The sequence below is a fragment of the Pristis pectinata genome, chromosome 4, assembly GCF_009764475.1.
Source record: "Pristis pectinata isolate sPriPec2 chromosome 4, sPriPec2.1.pri, whole genome shotgun sequence".
In the NCBI taxonomy this organism is placed as follows: Eukaryota; Metazoa; Chordata; class Chondrichthyes; order Rhinopristiformes; family Pristidae; genus Pristis; species Pristis pectinata.
The window spans coordinates 46,141,440-46,157,140 of NC_067408.1; the positions used below are offsets into that span (position 1 = coordinate 46,141,440).

The 15,701-nt window shown below is 45.4% G+C and overlaps 1 protein-coding gene across 3 annotated transcripts in view; it reads right to left on the reverse strand.

Moving 5' to 3' along the window:
- The window catches only part of nsd1a (nuclear receptor binding SET domain protein 1a), a 152,406-nt gene that overhangs the window by 122,328 nt on the left and 14,377 nt on the right, over positions 1 to 15,701 (reverse strand). For all 3 annotated transcript variants that reach the window (XM_052013553.1, XM_052013554.1, XM_052013555.1), the window contains exon 2: positions 4,901 to 5,592. In XM_052013553.1, the coding sequence (XP_051869513.1) occupies positions 4,901 to 5,575 (675 nt within the window). In that variant the 5' untranslated portion in view covers positions 5,576 to 5,592. The remainder of the gene's footprint in view (positions 1 to 4,900; positions 5,593 to 15,701) is intronic.

Below are 15,701 nucleotides of genomic sequence, written 5' to 3' on the forward strand. Positions count from 1 at the left end.
TCGAGAGGGAATTGCACATAATATCTCTAAGTTTGCATAATACAAAACTGGATGGGGACTTGGAGGATGCACTGAGGTTACAAAGTGAATTCAATAAGTTGACTGAGAGGCAAATACACTTTCAAGGTAACATGGATAAATGTGAAGTTATCAGCTTTGATAACAAAAATAGAAAGGCAGAGTACTATTTAAAAGGGGATAGATAGGGAACGGTTGATGTACAACAGTTGTTGCACAGCTGTCACTGAAAGCTCGTATTCTGTGTAACAAACAATTAAGAGGGTAAATAGTACATCTTACTACACTTATACAGGGCCTTGACAAGACCAGACCTAGAGCTGTGTATATGTGGCCTCCTTACCCAAGAAAGGATTTGTCATACCATAAGTACATAGGAGGTTAACCAGACTTGATTCTTGGGATGAAAGGAACCATTATTAAGAGGAAAGGTTAGGTTGACTGGGCCCATATTTTAAATTTTATTTACAGCGTGGTAACAGGCTCTTCCGGCCCAACGAGTCCACGCCGCCCATTTTAAACCTCCATATTAACCTATCCATACGTCTTTAGAATGTGGGAGGAAACCAGAGCACCCAGAGGAAACCCATGCAGACACGGGAGAACGTACAAACTCCTTACAAACAGCGACGGGGATCGAACCCCGATCGCCGGCACTGTAATAGTATCCCACTAACCGCTACGCTACCATGCCGCCCCTTAGTACTTAAGGGAATCAGAGGAGACCTCATGGAAATGCACAAAATTCTAATAGAACCTGACAGGCTGGATCTTTGGAAGAGTGGGTGGGTCTAGAATCAGGAGTCAAATTGTCAGGATAAGACATGTAGAACAAAGAAGAGGATTTCCTCTCCACCCCCCCCCCCCCCCTCCACCTCACCCCCCTTAGGGTGCTGAACTCATGGAATTCTCTGCCTCACAAGGCTTAGGTCACATCAGTGAATGCATCAAGGAGATGCAGAGATTTCTGGACTGAAAAAAAGGCATGGAGGAGTATACATCAGGCTCAAATGTCTGAATGGCCTACTATTGCTCCCATCTTCGTATATTTCTAAGCAGCTTACATATGCTTGGATCAGACAAACTAGTAGACTTTCCCTTCTGGTTGTTAACATTGAGGTAAAGGCAGAAGCAATGACAACATCAGTTGCTAGACACAGGCACCAAAGTCAGTCATGTTTTTAAACAGAAAATCACAATGGCAAATAGGAAAATTGAAGGCAAAAATGTTGGAGCATTTTGTGATATTTAAACTGTGCTTGATGTGTTCTATTTACTGAAGACAAGTTCTACTGATTAAAATGTAATTTAAAAAAATACTTTAAAGGATGTGGGTGCTGCTGGCAAGAGCATTGTTCATACTAATGGCCTTTGGAAAAAAAATGGCCTTCTACTAATTTAAATCCAATCACAATTGTTGCACCTGCTGTGAAATAAAGCTGCTTGACATATCACATCTGTCATTACTTATTAAGAATCTTTTTTGTTCTGCTTCAAAGACTGGATAAGTGCATGGTGCTTGTGGAAAGGATTTACATATATTGGATGTTACTGTGGCTTCCTAAAAGTTTGATTGCCTTAGCAGGTAGAAGAGCAAATTCCCTGCCTTTTCCCTAAATTAGTTTGAGATTTTCCCTTCTCCCAGCAGACTGTACGACATTGGATTTGACTATTTTTTTTTGTTTATTTTTAACTTTGCAACTCATAGCCTGTTTTGTCCAGATGGTAAATTTATTGGTTGACTTCATTTTCTGCAAATTAATATCAGTTGAATATTCAGTGACCTCAGACAGGGTCTTCATGAATATTGTTAACTTAAAATATGAAATCTCAGTTAACTAAATCATCAAGAAGTGACAAGAACAAATCCATACAAGTGATGTTTACTTCTTCAATCATGTTTTCACTGCACCCATTTCCCCTTCATAAGATCCATTAATTCTCTCTAATCTGTCTATGCCCTACTTATTCATTTATTTGTGCTCCAATTATGGCATGTAGTAGCTTTCTTACATCTTAATCAAGGCTAACTGGTCATTTATTATCTAGCACATTCTTTTTGCCATGAAGTGTAATACCTAACACCCTCCTATTCCTGACAGATTCCTTCCACTGGATTCAGAAAAATCATAATTAATCCCGATAGTTCCGTCCACCAATTCCACACTCAATTTCCTTCACTGTCAAGGGACACAGAATCTGTTTGAGGATATACCTTAACGTATTCTTTCAAGTATTATCTTATTAAAGCACATCAGTTACCTTTTTATGTCAGTCAATTATGAATATTCATCAATTTTCTGGTTTTCTTTAATTAAAAGTATTTGATACAACTCCATTTTGCCTCAGCACCTGTCGTAAAGACATTACTAAACATGCTCCATAGGAGAGATAAAATTCATTACCATCATTTTGGCTATGCACAGTTCTCGAATTCTTCAAACAATTATGACCATCTCTAGATCAAAGAGCTAAATCAAGCTGAATTTGGCTCATTATCTAGACTCACCAGCTGTGATCCTGCCCATCTACACTTATTTGGTGTGGATTTGAAGTGTGGAGTGTGCTAACTCTCCAGTCTGAGAACTGGACAGCAAGGCTGCTGGAGTAACTTGGCCTCAGGTGCCATACCATTGAGGCACTGGCTCCTGAACAACCTTTGGCTGAAGAGCATAACTGGAATGTAGCCTCACCATCTATCAAAGTAGGAAGACATTTTTTAAAAAAATTATCTGACATTGAGTGACCTTTAGTTTACAAAAGTGAAAAAAAAAAACATTTTCCTTTCCAGATCTCCAGGTTCAAAAATCACCATTCAAATGCAATGAGAATTCCACTCTAATACCACATTTGGGGAATCCCAGCACATCCAGACTCTGCTGTTAAGACTCCATGTGGAGTGCAATAAAAGACCAGTGTGCTAGATGTACAGGGGAGGTAATATCTAAAATATTCTGTAAATAATGTATCTTGACAGCTGCTAAAATAATAAACCCCATTTGTATTTTGCTTTTCATATCCTGCACCAATTGAATCTCCAAATATTTTTTGGGAACCAACGAGAATGTTCTTATTTAAAAAATAGTTTAGCTGCTTATATTAGTAGCTACAAACTATACATTTTATGGACCTACTAGACAGGAAAATAATAGCAGTAAGCCCCTTTGTGATTCAGCATGTTCATGACTGCTGAATTCTCCATCATTCTATTTTCACTTCATCTCTTTCCAAAAATCATACTGATCTTGGGAGTTTTGAATACACTTGTTGAATGAGCATTCACAGGTCATTTAAGATAAAATATTCCAGAAGAGTCACAACTGGCTATGTGAAAAAAATTTATTTTAATCTCAGTCCTAAAACACTCATTTTAGGTAGACTAGCATTATAACAAATGACTTAGAATAGTAACAATTCTAATAGAATTTTTTTTCCCCCAATTAAGAACTTGTTCGATAAGGTAGACAATGATGTCTCTATTGTTGGGGGAACTACTTAAATTAGTCCAAAATAAAAGGGGAAAAATACTCCAAAAAGTGATGATATTGGTTAAAATGAACATCGATTAATGGGGGACTTGCATAGATTAGTTGTGTAAAATAGAAAAGTCACCTTGTTTAGGTGTTTATATATTCCAAGTTATTAAGAGGACAGAAATCACAAAGGCTCTAGCTTTAATATTCTAGTGCAAATATAATACCATCTTATTTTTTTTCCAAAAAGGTGCAAACCCAGCAATACAAGCTAGTGAGATTAATGATGTCGGTTTAGAGATAAGTCAGGACAAAATGAATTAGCAATTGGCAAAGTATAGGCTAATATGAAAATCAGCATGGATTTATTAAAGGAAACCCACATTTGAAGGCAGTGTAGATTGATGGACTTTCAGAAAAGCACTGACAAATGTAGTAAAACTAAAGCTAATGAGATTAAAAGAGACAGTTGCAATGCTTACACAAACTTCAAGTAGCACAAAAACAATACTTGTGAAAAGATCATTTTTTTTTAGACTGGAAACAAGTAGATGCTGTCTCCAAGGGGATATGCATTAGGATTATTGCTCTTTTTGATGTATCTGGTGAAGAAGTGACACTTCTGCAAAATAAGAAGTTCAAAATTTGCATGCAACATGAAACTTAATGTCATAAACAATAGGGACTGTACTCTAACATTTAGAGTAGAATGTGCCACATGGAAAATTGAATTTAACAGGGTGAATGGATACATGTTGGCAAAAAAAAAATATGCCGAGATGTTAAGTATAATTATAAATGGACATCCAGGAAGAGATGCTGGGCAGTCTGTATAAACCTTCGAGTGCCATGCTTTTAGGTGACACATCAATATAGAATAATTAAACAAAATACCTGCTTCCATACTGTAATTTATATTCTAACCCAGACTACATTGTCAGATGACTCCAGCTGTGAAATTCATGTCCAAAATAAAACATCTCACTTTCTAATCCCAGCACATACATCAAAATTGATTAAATAGGTTCTTTAAACTGCAAAATTAACACGACATACAAAAACCCTTAAACATTCAACGGCTTAAACATATAACGTAGTCACACTTACTATTTTACTGCTTTATCACTACAAACTCTGCATAGGGCAACTTAACATGCAAAATCTACAACTCCCAGAATTATTTATGGCAGGAGATCAAACTTCACTTCCTTTCTTTGTTTGTAATTGCCACATTAATAGGATTGCCATGATGCAATATTACTTTCATAATTCTATAGCAGCAAGTTTACTGCAGCTCACATCATAAGAAGCAACATTTGATTTAGTTTGCAAAAGCAACTAATACCTTCAAAAATTTTATATACACTATTTCTAATACAAACCTCCATTTGCAAACAAGCAACACTCACGTTTTTTCTTCCTTCCACAGAAGCTGGAGGATAGAAAATCATTGCATTGTCTTCTTTCTGCTCAGATTCATGAGAAGGACTGTATTTAACACTTTTCTTTCTCATTCTTTTTGCTCTGTGCAACACTGGTAGTTCTACGTCTTTGATGACTGCAAGTTGCTCTTCAGAATCCTTTCCATCCTCCTTATCCACCTCACTGCAGATGGATGATTCAAACATCATCTTTCCATTCATAACCATTTTAGTTATTTTTAACTTCAATTCGGGTGAAGCATTCTGTGTAAAATCAGACTCTGGACAAGTATGACTGCCTCTGTCAATTGCACAACAGTCCTGAATCGGAGAGTTCTCAAGGGACTTTGTCTCTGGAGACTCAGAGAATCCAGTAGGAATCATAGAAGCTAAATCTTGAAGTTTGCGCAATGGAATATAAGATCGTGCTGATGCATGTCCATTAAATGCAGGTTTTGCATCATCCCGTGAATCAGTGGACTGCTGAACACCACCTCCATCCTGCAGGTTACAGCTTTCTCTTCCACAAATACTCTGACCAGTCCTGCTGCTTTGGCCATTGCTCTCAGAAACATTGAAACCCAGTGAATTTGGAAATGGTTGTGAATTACCAAAGGGCAAAGTGCTACCCACTGTCAATTCATATTCACAGGCATGATCCATCTTTCCTTATTTCCCACCTACAAGGAGGAAAAAGCAACTGGTTATGAAATTGCTGAACATAAAAAAAGTTCAGTTCAGTTGGAACATTTTTACCAACCATCTATGAAGGACTTCAACATCACCCAGCATTGCCATGGTGCTTCTTCATCAAAAACAACTTATTCTAATAATTTAAATAAAAGTGCTTGCAGAAGTTAGCTTAAAAACTCAAAACAATATTTGTTATGTAAAGTCAACGGCAGTGGTGTAAAACAGTACAGCCAGCCTTGCTAGACAACGAAGATAGTATTTTTTCTGAACTTGAAATTTCCCACAATAATGTGCAAGTCTCTATCAAAATAAGTAATAGACTATTACATATTTATTTAAAAAAACTCAAAAGGAAAGTTCCATTTTGATAAATCCCACAACAATTTCAGATTCGCCCAAGTATAAATTAAAGACATTATTAAATTACTTCGTCCTGTGTGAATTATGCTTTGGTATCAGTGCTTGTTGAGATATATAGATCTCAAATCATATCTTCCTAATTCCCTTCCTTAAATTCTTATTGGACACCACAGAGTTATTCCTCATATATGGATGTTGGTTTGAGGCTACAATGTACAAGTCATTGGAAGGAATGTCTCACCTGAAATAGGTGTCAAGCCTAACACCAATTTCATCACCATTCACATAACTGTATTTCTGGTAAAGTTACTAATGTTGAATAAGAACGATGGCAATTTTTTTTTAAATCTACAGAAGCAACCCACCAAGGTATCTTCATCAGCAATTCCTGATGGCTAGACTTCTGCTACCAAAGACAACAAGGACAGCAGATGCACCTTGACATAACCATCCTCACACAACTCAGGACAATCACTACCTGACAATAGTCAGCCATTCCTTCTTGGAAAATATTGGTACTTCCTCCCCAATAGCTTTACGAGAACATTTTCACCATACAAAATCCAAGAAAGCAGTTCAAGAAAATATCCCAACTCGAACAATTAGCAATGTTCTATAGAAGCTGGTCTTGTCAACAGCACCCTCGCTCAGATTATAAATTTAGAAGACGGAAGCCGACATGGAATACACACATGTTCCAGGGTATGTTTGCTAGAAAGTGCAAAGCACCGCAAGGCTTCAGAGGAGTGACTTACCTGAGATTGTGGTTAAAATTCATCACTTCTAGTACTGATTTCTGATGCCAACTAGTGGAAAGACAAACTGGACCTTTTCTGGCTGATGTCCATCTGATGATTAATTCCTCATTCATGCCAAGCCCACCAAGCACCTTGTTTTCCCATATTTCGGAAAAGGCTGATACCTTAATGCAAATATTTCTGCATCCCTAACTTTTTAAAAAGGCGTCAGTCTTGATTCTTGTGAAGAGGAAGTGGCCATTTGGTCTTCTAAATTTATAATTCAAACGAGGGTGCTGATGTCATGCCTGTTTCACTATTCAACAAGATCCTGCCCGATCTTTGGCCTCACTTTGCACAACCATAGCCAGAGCTCTGAATGACAAACAAGGCGGCGAGACGAAGCAGAAAACGTCAGTTTAGTATTACAAGTGACAAGTAGGCTGTATAAGAAAATGAAAGAATGTTAAAAACGGTAATCAGAAATATTTTCTATAAGCATAAATAACAAACTGTGGCGACTCACCGTCTAGTCGGGCGAACCGGCTCGGCAGTCGGGTCGCGCGGCGTCGGAGCGACGAGGCCCAAGATGGCGGCGGGCCTCGTCTTTCCGAGCGACGGGGAGAACCCGCGCGCGGGAAAGTCCTGATGACGTAGGACTTACGTCATTGCCGGTTTTTTTGGGCGGGAGTTTTTCTCCCTTAAAGGGCCCGCACAAGGCGGGAAAATAAACCAGTTCTGTTTGGCAATCCTCCGAGTAGAGTCTTGTTTTATTCCGCGGTAGCAACCGCTACATTGGTGACCCCGACGGTCCAAACGGCTTTTGGACCCGCGAAATGAACGACAGCGCAGCAGCCAACGCAGTGGCCCTCAAGCTGCCCACCTTTTGGACACTTCGGCCCAGCGTCTGGTTTGACCAGGCTGAAGCGCAATTCCACCTTCGGCAGATCACCTCCGACTCCACGAAGTACTACCATGTGGTTAGCTCTCTGGACCAGGAGACAGCCGCCCAGGTTGGAGACTTCATCCAGTCGCCTCCGGAGGCAGATAAGTACCCGGCTTTCAAAGATCTTTTGATCCGGACCTTCGGCCTCTCCTGTCGTGAGCGCGCCGCCCGCCTGCTTCATCTGGATGGCCTGGGGGACAGATCCCCATCCGCCCTGATGAATGAGATGATGGCATTGGCCGAGGGACACAAGCCATGCCTGATGTTCGAACAGGCCTTCCTCGAACAGCTCCCCGATGACATCCACTTGTTGTTAGCTGATGCCGACTTCAGCAACCCCCGTGAGGTGGCCGCCCGGGCAGATGTCCTGTGGAGGGCCAAGCGCGAGAGCGGTTCGTCCGTCAGTCAAATCACCAGGCCGCGAGCCCAACGCCTGCCTCGCCCGGCCCCAGCAACCGAGCAGCCACGCCCCAGGAACGCAGACGACGACACGGGTGACCAGCTGTGCTTCTACCATCAGAGGTGGGGTGCGGAGGCCCGTCGATGCCGCCCACCCTGCAAGTTTCAGGGAAACGCCAGGGCCAGCCGCCGCTGATGGCTACGGCGGCTGGCCGCCGACAGAGCCTCCTCTTCGTTCAGGACAAGAAATCTGGACGGCATTTCCTCGTTGATACTGGAGCGGAGGTCAGTATTTTACCCCCGACAGGCCGCGACACTCGTGACAGGCCACCAGGTCCTCTACTCAATGCCGCCAACGGTACAACGATACGGTCTTTCGGCACCCGTACGCTTCAATTACACTTTGGCGGCAGCCGTTTTACCTGGACCTTTACCCTTGCCACCGTCGCCCGACCACTCCTAGGCGCCGATTTCCTTCGGGCCCACAACCTGTTAGTCGACCTGCAAAGGAAGCGGTTAGTCCACTCTAGCACTCTCCGGACCTATCCCCTGGGAGAAATCAGCCCACCAGCCCCGCGCCTGGACTCCATTACCCTTTCTGGCGACGATTTCGCCAAGCTCTTAGCCGAATTCCCATCGATTTTGGCACCTTCGTTTACAAATTCTCAGCCCGCACATGGGGTACGACACCACATCATTACCACAGGGCCACCCCTTCATGCCCGAGCACGACGATTACCTCCAGACAAGCTCCGCCTGGCAAAGGAAGAGTTCCATCACATGGAGGAGCTGGGGATTGTTCGCAGGTCAGACAGCCCCTGGGCCTCCCCCCTGCACATGGTCCCCAAAGCCACCGGAGGGTGGAGGCCCTGCGGCGACTACCGCAGGCTGAATGACGCCACCACCCCGGACCGCTATCCCATCCCTCACATCCAGGACTTCGCAGCGAACTTACACGGGGCCCGCATCTTTTCCAAAGTGGACCTCGTTAGGGGATACCACCAAATCCCGGTCCATCCGGATGACGTCCCCAAAACTACAATTATCACCCCATTCGGCCTGTTCGAATTCCTTCGGATGCCGTTCGGCCTTAAGAACGCCGCGCAGACCTTCCAGCGGCTGATGGACGCGGTAGGCCGAGACCTGGACTTCGTGTTCATTTACTTGGACGACATACTGATCGCCAGCCGTAACCACCAGGAACACCTTTCCCACCTCCGCCAGCTGTATTCCCGCCTCCGCGATTTCGGCCTCACGATTAACCCGTCCAAGTGCCAATTCGGACTTGACTCTATCGATTTCCTCGGCCACAAAATCACCAGCGACGGGGCAACACCCCTACCCGCCAAGGTGGATGCTATCCGCCATTTTGCCCGCCCCGACACAGTCAAAGGCCTACAGGAATTCCTTGGGATGGTCAACTTTTACCATCGTTTCATCCCTGCAGCAGCCCGTATCATGCGCCCTCTGTTCTCGCTGCTGGCTGGTAAGGGCAAGGACATCACCTGGACTGACGAGGCTGCGGCTGCTTTCGTTAAGGCCAAAGACGCCCTGGCAGACGCCACGATGCTGGTACACCCTAGGACTGACATCCCGACTGCCCTCACGGTAGACGCGTCCAACACCGCGGTGGGTGGGGTACTGGAACAGCTACTCGAAGGCCGCTGGCAACCCTTGGCATTTTTCAGCAAACACCTTAGACCGCCCGAACTGAAGTACAGCGCTTTTGATCGGGAACTTCTAGCGCTGTATTTGGCAGTCCGGCATTTCCGATACTTTCTAGAAGGCAGGCCTTTCACCGCTTTCACCGATCATAAGCCTCTGTCCTTTGCCTTCTCCAAAGTCTCCGATCCCTGGTCAGCTCGTCAGCAGAGACATTTATCCTACATTTCCGAGTTCACAACTGACATCCAACATGTCTCCGGAAAGGATAATGTCGTTGCTGATGCACTTTCCAGACCAACCATCCACAACCTATCCTTGGGTGTCGACTACACGGCCCTGGCTGACGCACAGCAAGCCGACGACGAACTGCCCAGCTACAGAACCGCAGTCTCGGGTCTGCAGCTCCGAGATTTCTTGGTTGGTCCAGGTCAGCGGACCCTACTTTGCGACGTTGCGACTGGTCAGCCCCGCCCTATTGTCCCTGCAGCCTGGCGGAGACGCGTTTTTGACTCGGTACATGGGTTGGCGCACCCATCCGTCAGATCTACTGTCCGACTGGTCGCCAGCAAGTTTGTCTGGCATGGCCTGCGCAAACAGGTCAGTGAGTGGGCCAGGACTTGTCTGCACTGCCAGACGTCAAAAATCCAGCGACACACCAAGGTCCCACCACAGCAGTTCGAGCCTACCCGTAGGAGGTTCGACCACATACACGTCGACTTCGTGGGCCCTCTGCCGGTTTCAAGAGGAGCCCGGTACCTCCTTACCATCGTGGACCGGTTCACGAGGTGGCCTGAGGCAACCCCCCTGACTGACATCACAACTGATTCCTGCGCCCGAGCGCTGCTCACAACTTGGGTCTCACGTTTTGGCGTTCCGGCCCACATCACTTCAGACAGAGGCACCCAATTCACTTCCAGTCTCTGGGCTGCATTAGCGAACCTGCTAGGGACGCAGCTGCACACCACCACAGCCTACCATCCTCAATCAAACGGGTTGGTGGAACGTTTTCACCGCCATCTAAAATCGGCCTTGATGGCCCGCCTGAAGGGTCCTAACTGGGTTGACGAGCTGCCTTGGGTCCTGCTCGGCATACGCACTGCCCCCAAAGAAGACCTCCGCACTTCGTCAGCTGAGCTTGTATACGGGGCGCCACTAGTTGTCCCCGGGGATTTCATACCTGCCCTTCAGGACCAAGGGGAACAACCCCCAGCAGTTCTACAAAGACTGCGCGAGAAGCTCGGCGCCTTGGCCCCGATTCCCGCCTCATGGCACGGTCAAGCCCCATCCTGCCAGCCCAAGGAACTACGGGACTGTAAGTTTGTTTTCGTTCGCAGGGGCACACCTCGGGCGCCATTGCAACGACCATATGAGGGACCGTTCCGAGTCATACGGAATAATGGATCCACTTTTATTTTGGACATTGGAGGCAGGGAACAGGTTTTCACGGCGGACCGCCTCAAACCGGCCCATTTGGATCTGCAACAGCCTGTCGAGGTTGCCACGCCACGACGCAGAGGCCGCCCCCCTAAGCGGCAGCTGGCACAGCCCACGGACCTTGGGGACTGTCTCGCCGGTTCTGGGGGGGGGTTGTGTGGCGACTCACCGTCTAGTCGGGCGAACCGGCTCGGCAGTCGGGTCGCGCGGCGTCGGAGCGACGAGGCCCAAGATGGCGGCGGGCCTCGTCTTTCCGAGCGACGGGGAGAACCCACGCAAGGGAAAGTCCTGATGACGTAGGACTTACGTCATTGCCGGTTTTTTTGGGCGGGAGTTTTTCTCCCTTAAAGGGCCCGCACAAGGCGGGAAAATAAACCAGTTCTGTTTGGCAATCCTCCGAGTAGAGTCTTGTTTTATTCCGCGGTAGCAACCGCTACAAAACAAATAGCAAGAGAGGTTTGAAGTTAATTAGGGATAAAGACCTGGAGACAAGAGTCTGCAGATGCTAAAATCTGGAACAAAAAAATAAACTGCTGGAGGAAATCAGCAGTTCCCTCCCTTTTCTGGATCTGTCCATCTCCATCATATATAAACTATACAAGATGGATACCCAGAGACTCTCACAGCGACCTCAGCTGCACCTTCTCCCAACCTGCCTCCTTCAAGGACACCATCCCTTTCTCTCAGTTTCTGTTCATCTGTTCTCAAGATGAAGCTTTCCATTCCAGGACTTCCAAAATGTCTTCCTTTTTCAAGAAACATGGCTTCCCCTCTAATAGAAGCTGATGGAGCTCTCACGTGGATTTCCTCCATTTCCATTTCCCGTGTGTCTGCTCTCACCACCCTCCATCTGCAGACAGAACAAAGATAGAGTTCCTTTGGTCCTCACCTCTCACTTCACTAGCCTCTGCATCCAGCACTTCATCCTTCGCCATTTCCACCAGATGCAACAGGAACCCACCAGCTGCAACATCTTCCCCTTTTCTGCTATCCACAGGGACCCGTCTCTCTATAACTCCCCAATCTGCTCATCCTTCCCCATCCACCTATCCCCTTGGCACTTTCCCCTACAACCACAGGAGGTGTAACACTTGTCCCTATGCCTCCTTCCTCACCACCATAGAACCATACAGCACAAAACAGGCCCTTCGGCCCACCATGTTGTGCCGTCCATCAAACCACCCTCACACTATCTAACCCTTTCCTCCCGCATATCCCTCTATCTCACATTCCTCCATGTGCCTATCCAACAAACTCTTGAACCTGTCCAATGTATCTGCCTCCACCACCACCCCAGGCAGTGCATTCCATGCACCAACCACTCTCTGGGTGAAAAACCTCCCCCGACATCTCCCCTGAACCTCCCACCCATAACCTTAAAGCCATGCCCTCTTGTCTTGAGCATTGGTGCCCTGGAAAGGAGGTGCTGGCTGTCTACTCTATCTATTCCTCTCAATATTTTATATACCTCTATCATGTCTCCTCTCATCCTCCTCCTTTCCAGTGAATAAAGCCCTAGCACCTTAAGCCTCTCCTCGTATTCCATACGCTCTAATCCAGGCAGCATCCTGGTAAATCTCCTCTGCACCCTCTCCAACGCCTCCACATCCTTCCTTTAATGCGGCGACCAGAACTGAACACAGTACTCTAAGTGTGGTCTAACTAGAGTTTTGTAAAGCTGCATCATCACTTCGCAGCTCTTAAACTCAATGCCACGACTTATGAAAGCTAACATCCCATAGGCCTTCTTAACTGCTCTATCCACCTGTGAGGCAACTTTCAGTGAACTGTGAATATGAACCCCCAGATCCCTCTGCTCCTCTACACTGCCAAGTACCTTGCCATTTACCTTGTACTCTGCCCTGGAGTTTGTCCTTCCAAAGTGTACCACCTCACACTTCTCCAGATTGAACTCCATCTGCCACTTGTCAGCCCAGCTCTGCATCCTATAACTCTAAGTTCCGACAGCCCTCCACACTATCCACAACACCGCCAATCTTAGTGTCGTCCGCAAACTTACTAACCCAGCCTTCCACCCCCTCATCTAAGTCATCTATAAATATCACAAAAAGTAGCGGTCCCAGAACCGATCCCTGCGGGACACCACTAGTCACTGCCCTCCAATCCAAGGGCACTACTTCCACCACAACCCTCTGCTTTCTACAGGCAAGCCAATTCCTAATCCACACAGCCAAGCTTCCCTGGATCCTTTGGCCTCTGACCTTCTGAAGAAGCCTACCATGAGGTACCTTATCAAACACCTTACTAAAATCCATATAGACCACATCCACCGCACTACCCTCATCAATCTTCCTTGTCACCTCCTCAAAGAACTCTATCAGGCTTGTGAGGCAAGATCTTCCCTTCACAAATCCATGCTGGCTGTCCCTAATCAGTCCATTATTCTCCAGGTGTTCATAGATCCTATCCCTTCGAATCCTTTCTAACAGCTTACCCACCACAGACGTAGGGCTCACTGGTCTGTAATTCCCTGGACTATCCCTACTACCTTTTTTGAACAAGGGGACAACATTCGCCACCCTCCAATCCTCTGGCACCATCCCCGTGGACAACGAGGACTCAAAGATCCTTACCAGCGGTTCAACAGTCTTTTCCCTCGTCTCTCGAAGCAGCCTGGGGAAAATCCCGTCAGGCCCCAGAGATTTATCTGTCTTGATATTATTTAACAACTTCAACACATCCTCTCTCTTGATATCTACAACCGCGAGAACATTACCCTTACCAGCACTCCCTTCTGTGTCATCAAGACCCCTCTCCTTGGTGAATACCGAAGAGAAGTATTCATTGAGAACTTCTCCCACTTCTGCCACCTCCAGGCACATTCCCCCACCTTTGTCTTTAATCGGACCTACTTTTACCCTAGCCATCCTCCTACCCTTCACGTAGGTGAAAAAGGCCTTGGGATTTTCCTTAACCTTACTAGCCAATGCCTTTTCATGTCCCCTTCTAGCTCTCCTCAGCCTTTTCTTAAGATCCTTCCTCGCTACTCTATATTCCTCACAGGCCCTGTCTGAACCTTGCTGCTTATACCTTATGTATGCTACCATACAGGGATCTAAACAGTATGGAGAGAGAGATTCACATGCACCTCCTCTAACCTCATCTATTGCATTCAATGCTCTCGATGTGGCCTCTGCTCAATCGGTGAGACTAAGCTTAGACTAGATGAGCTTTCAGCTGCAGGTCATTTCAGCTCCTCTTCCATCCCACACACCAAACTGTTGTTGGCCTTCTCCACCTTCACAGTGAAGCCAAATGCAAAATAGAAGAACAGTGCCTCTTATTCTTAATGGTATGAACATTGATTTTTCCAATTTCAGGTAACCGACATTCCATGTTCCTTTCTCACTACTATTGGTCCACCTAGGTTCTCTCTTCTTTGTTCACCTTTTCCATTCTCATCAACCACACCCCCCCTATTACCTATATATATGTTTTATTTTTTGTCCCCACCTGGTTCCATCTGCCCATCACTGACAAACCTGAACTTCTTCTCCTTTGGCCTACTTTTCTTATCCCCCCTCCCCTATGCCTGTCATCCCCCACCCCACCTGATTGCACCTATCATTTACCAGCCCCAGTCTCGCCCCTTCCTCTTTAAATTGCCCATCTTCCCTCTGCACTCAGGCCTGATGCAGAGTCTCAACCATCCTTTTGCCTCCACAGATGATGCTGGACTTACTGAGTTTCTCCAGCAGTTTGTTGTTTGCTAGGGATGAAGACCTAGTTACAGAGGCTGGAGGCCGAATAGTAAGTAAGTACTTTGTATCTATCTTTATGGAGTAGGATACTGCTGCAACAGATAAAGGTAAAAGAGAAAGTAACTGAAATGCTAGATAGGCTAAAAATTGATCAATGTGGCTACAAGGTGGATTGGCTGCACTTCATATAAATTGGTCATCACAGGATGAATCCTGGCTTGCCAAGAGCAAGGATGGAAATTGTGAGGGTAATGAACATAATTTTCCAATCATTCTTGCACATGGGGGCAATATCAAGTTGGAGAATTACAAATATTACACCCTTGTTCAAAAAAAAACAGGATAAATCTAGCAAGTACAGGTGAGATTAAGGTGGATGGTGGGCAAGCTTTTTAAAATTCAATAATGTTTACAGACTTCTAAAGGGCATTTAATAAAGTTCTATATAATTAGGCTTGCCAGCAAAGTTGAAGCCCATGGAAGAACAAACAGTAATAGCATGTATAGAAAATTAGCTTAGTGATAAAACTATATGTTAAGCATTTGTTTCTTGCCACAGAGAAAAGTAGATAAGGCTGTTCACAAGAGTTCAAGGCTGAGAATGTTGTATTTTCTGTTATGGATTAATAACATAGACTTGGATATACCAAGGAAGAGCTTCAAAACTTGCAGAAGTCAATAAAGTTGAATGCATAATGAACAGTGAGGAGGATACTGAAGGACTTAAGAGGATACCTGGAAGATGAAATTCATGTAGAGAATTTGATTGGAAGAATGAAGTCACTGTGATCCAAGGTTTACAATTATAAAATAGTTGCTGGAACAGAAGTCTA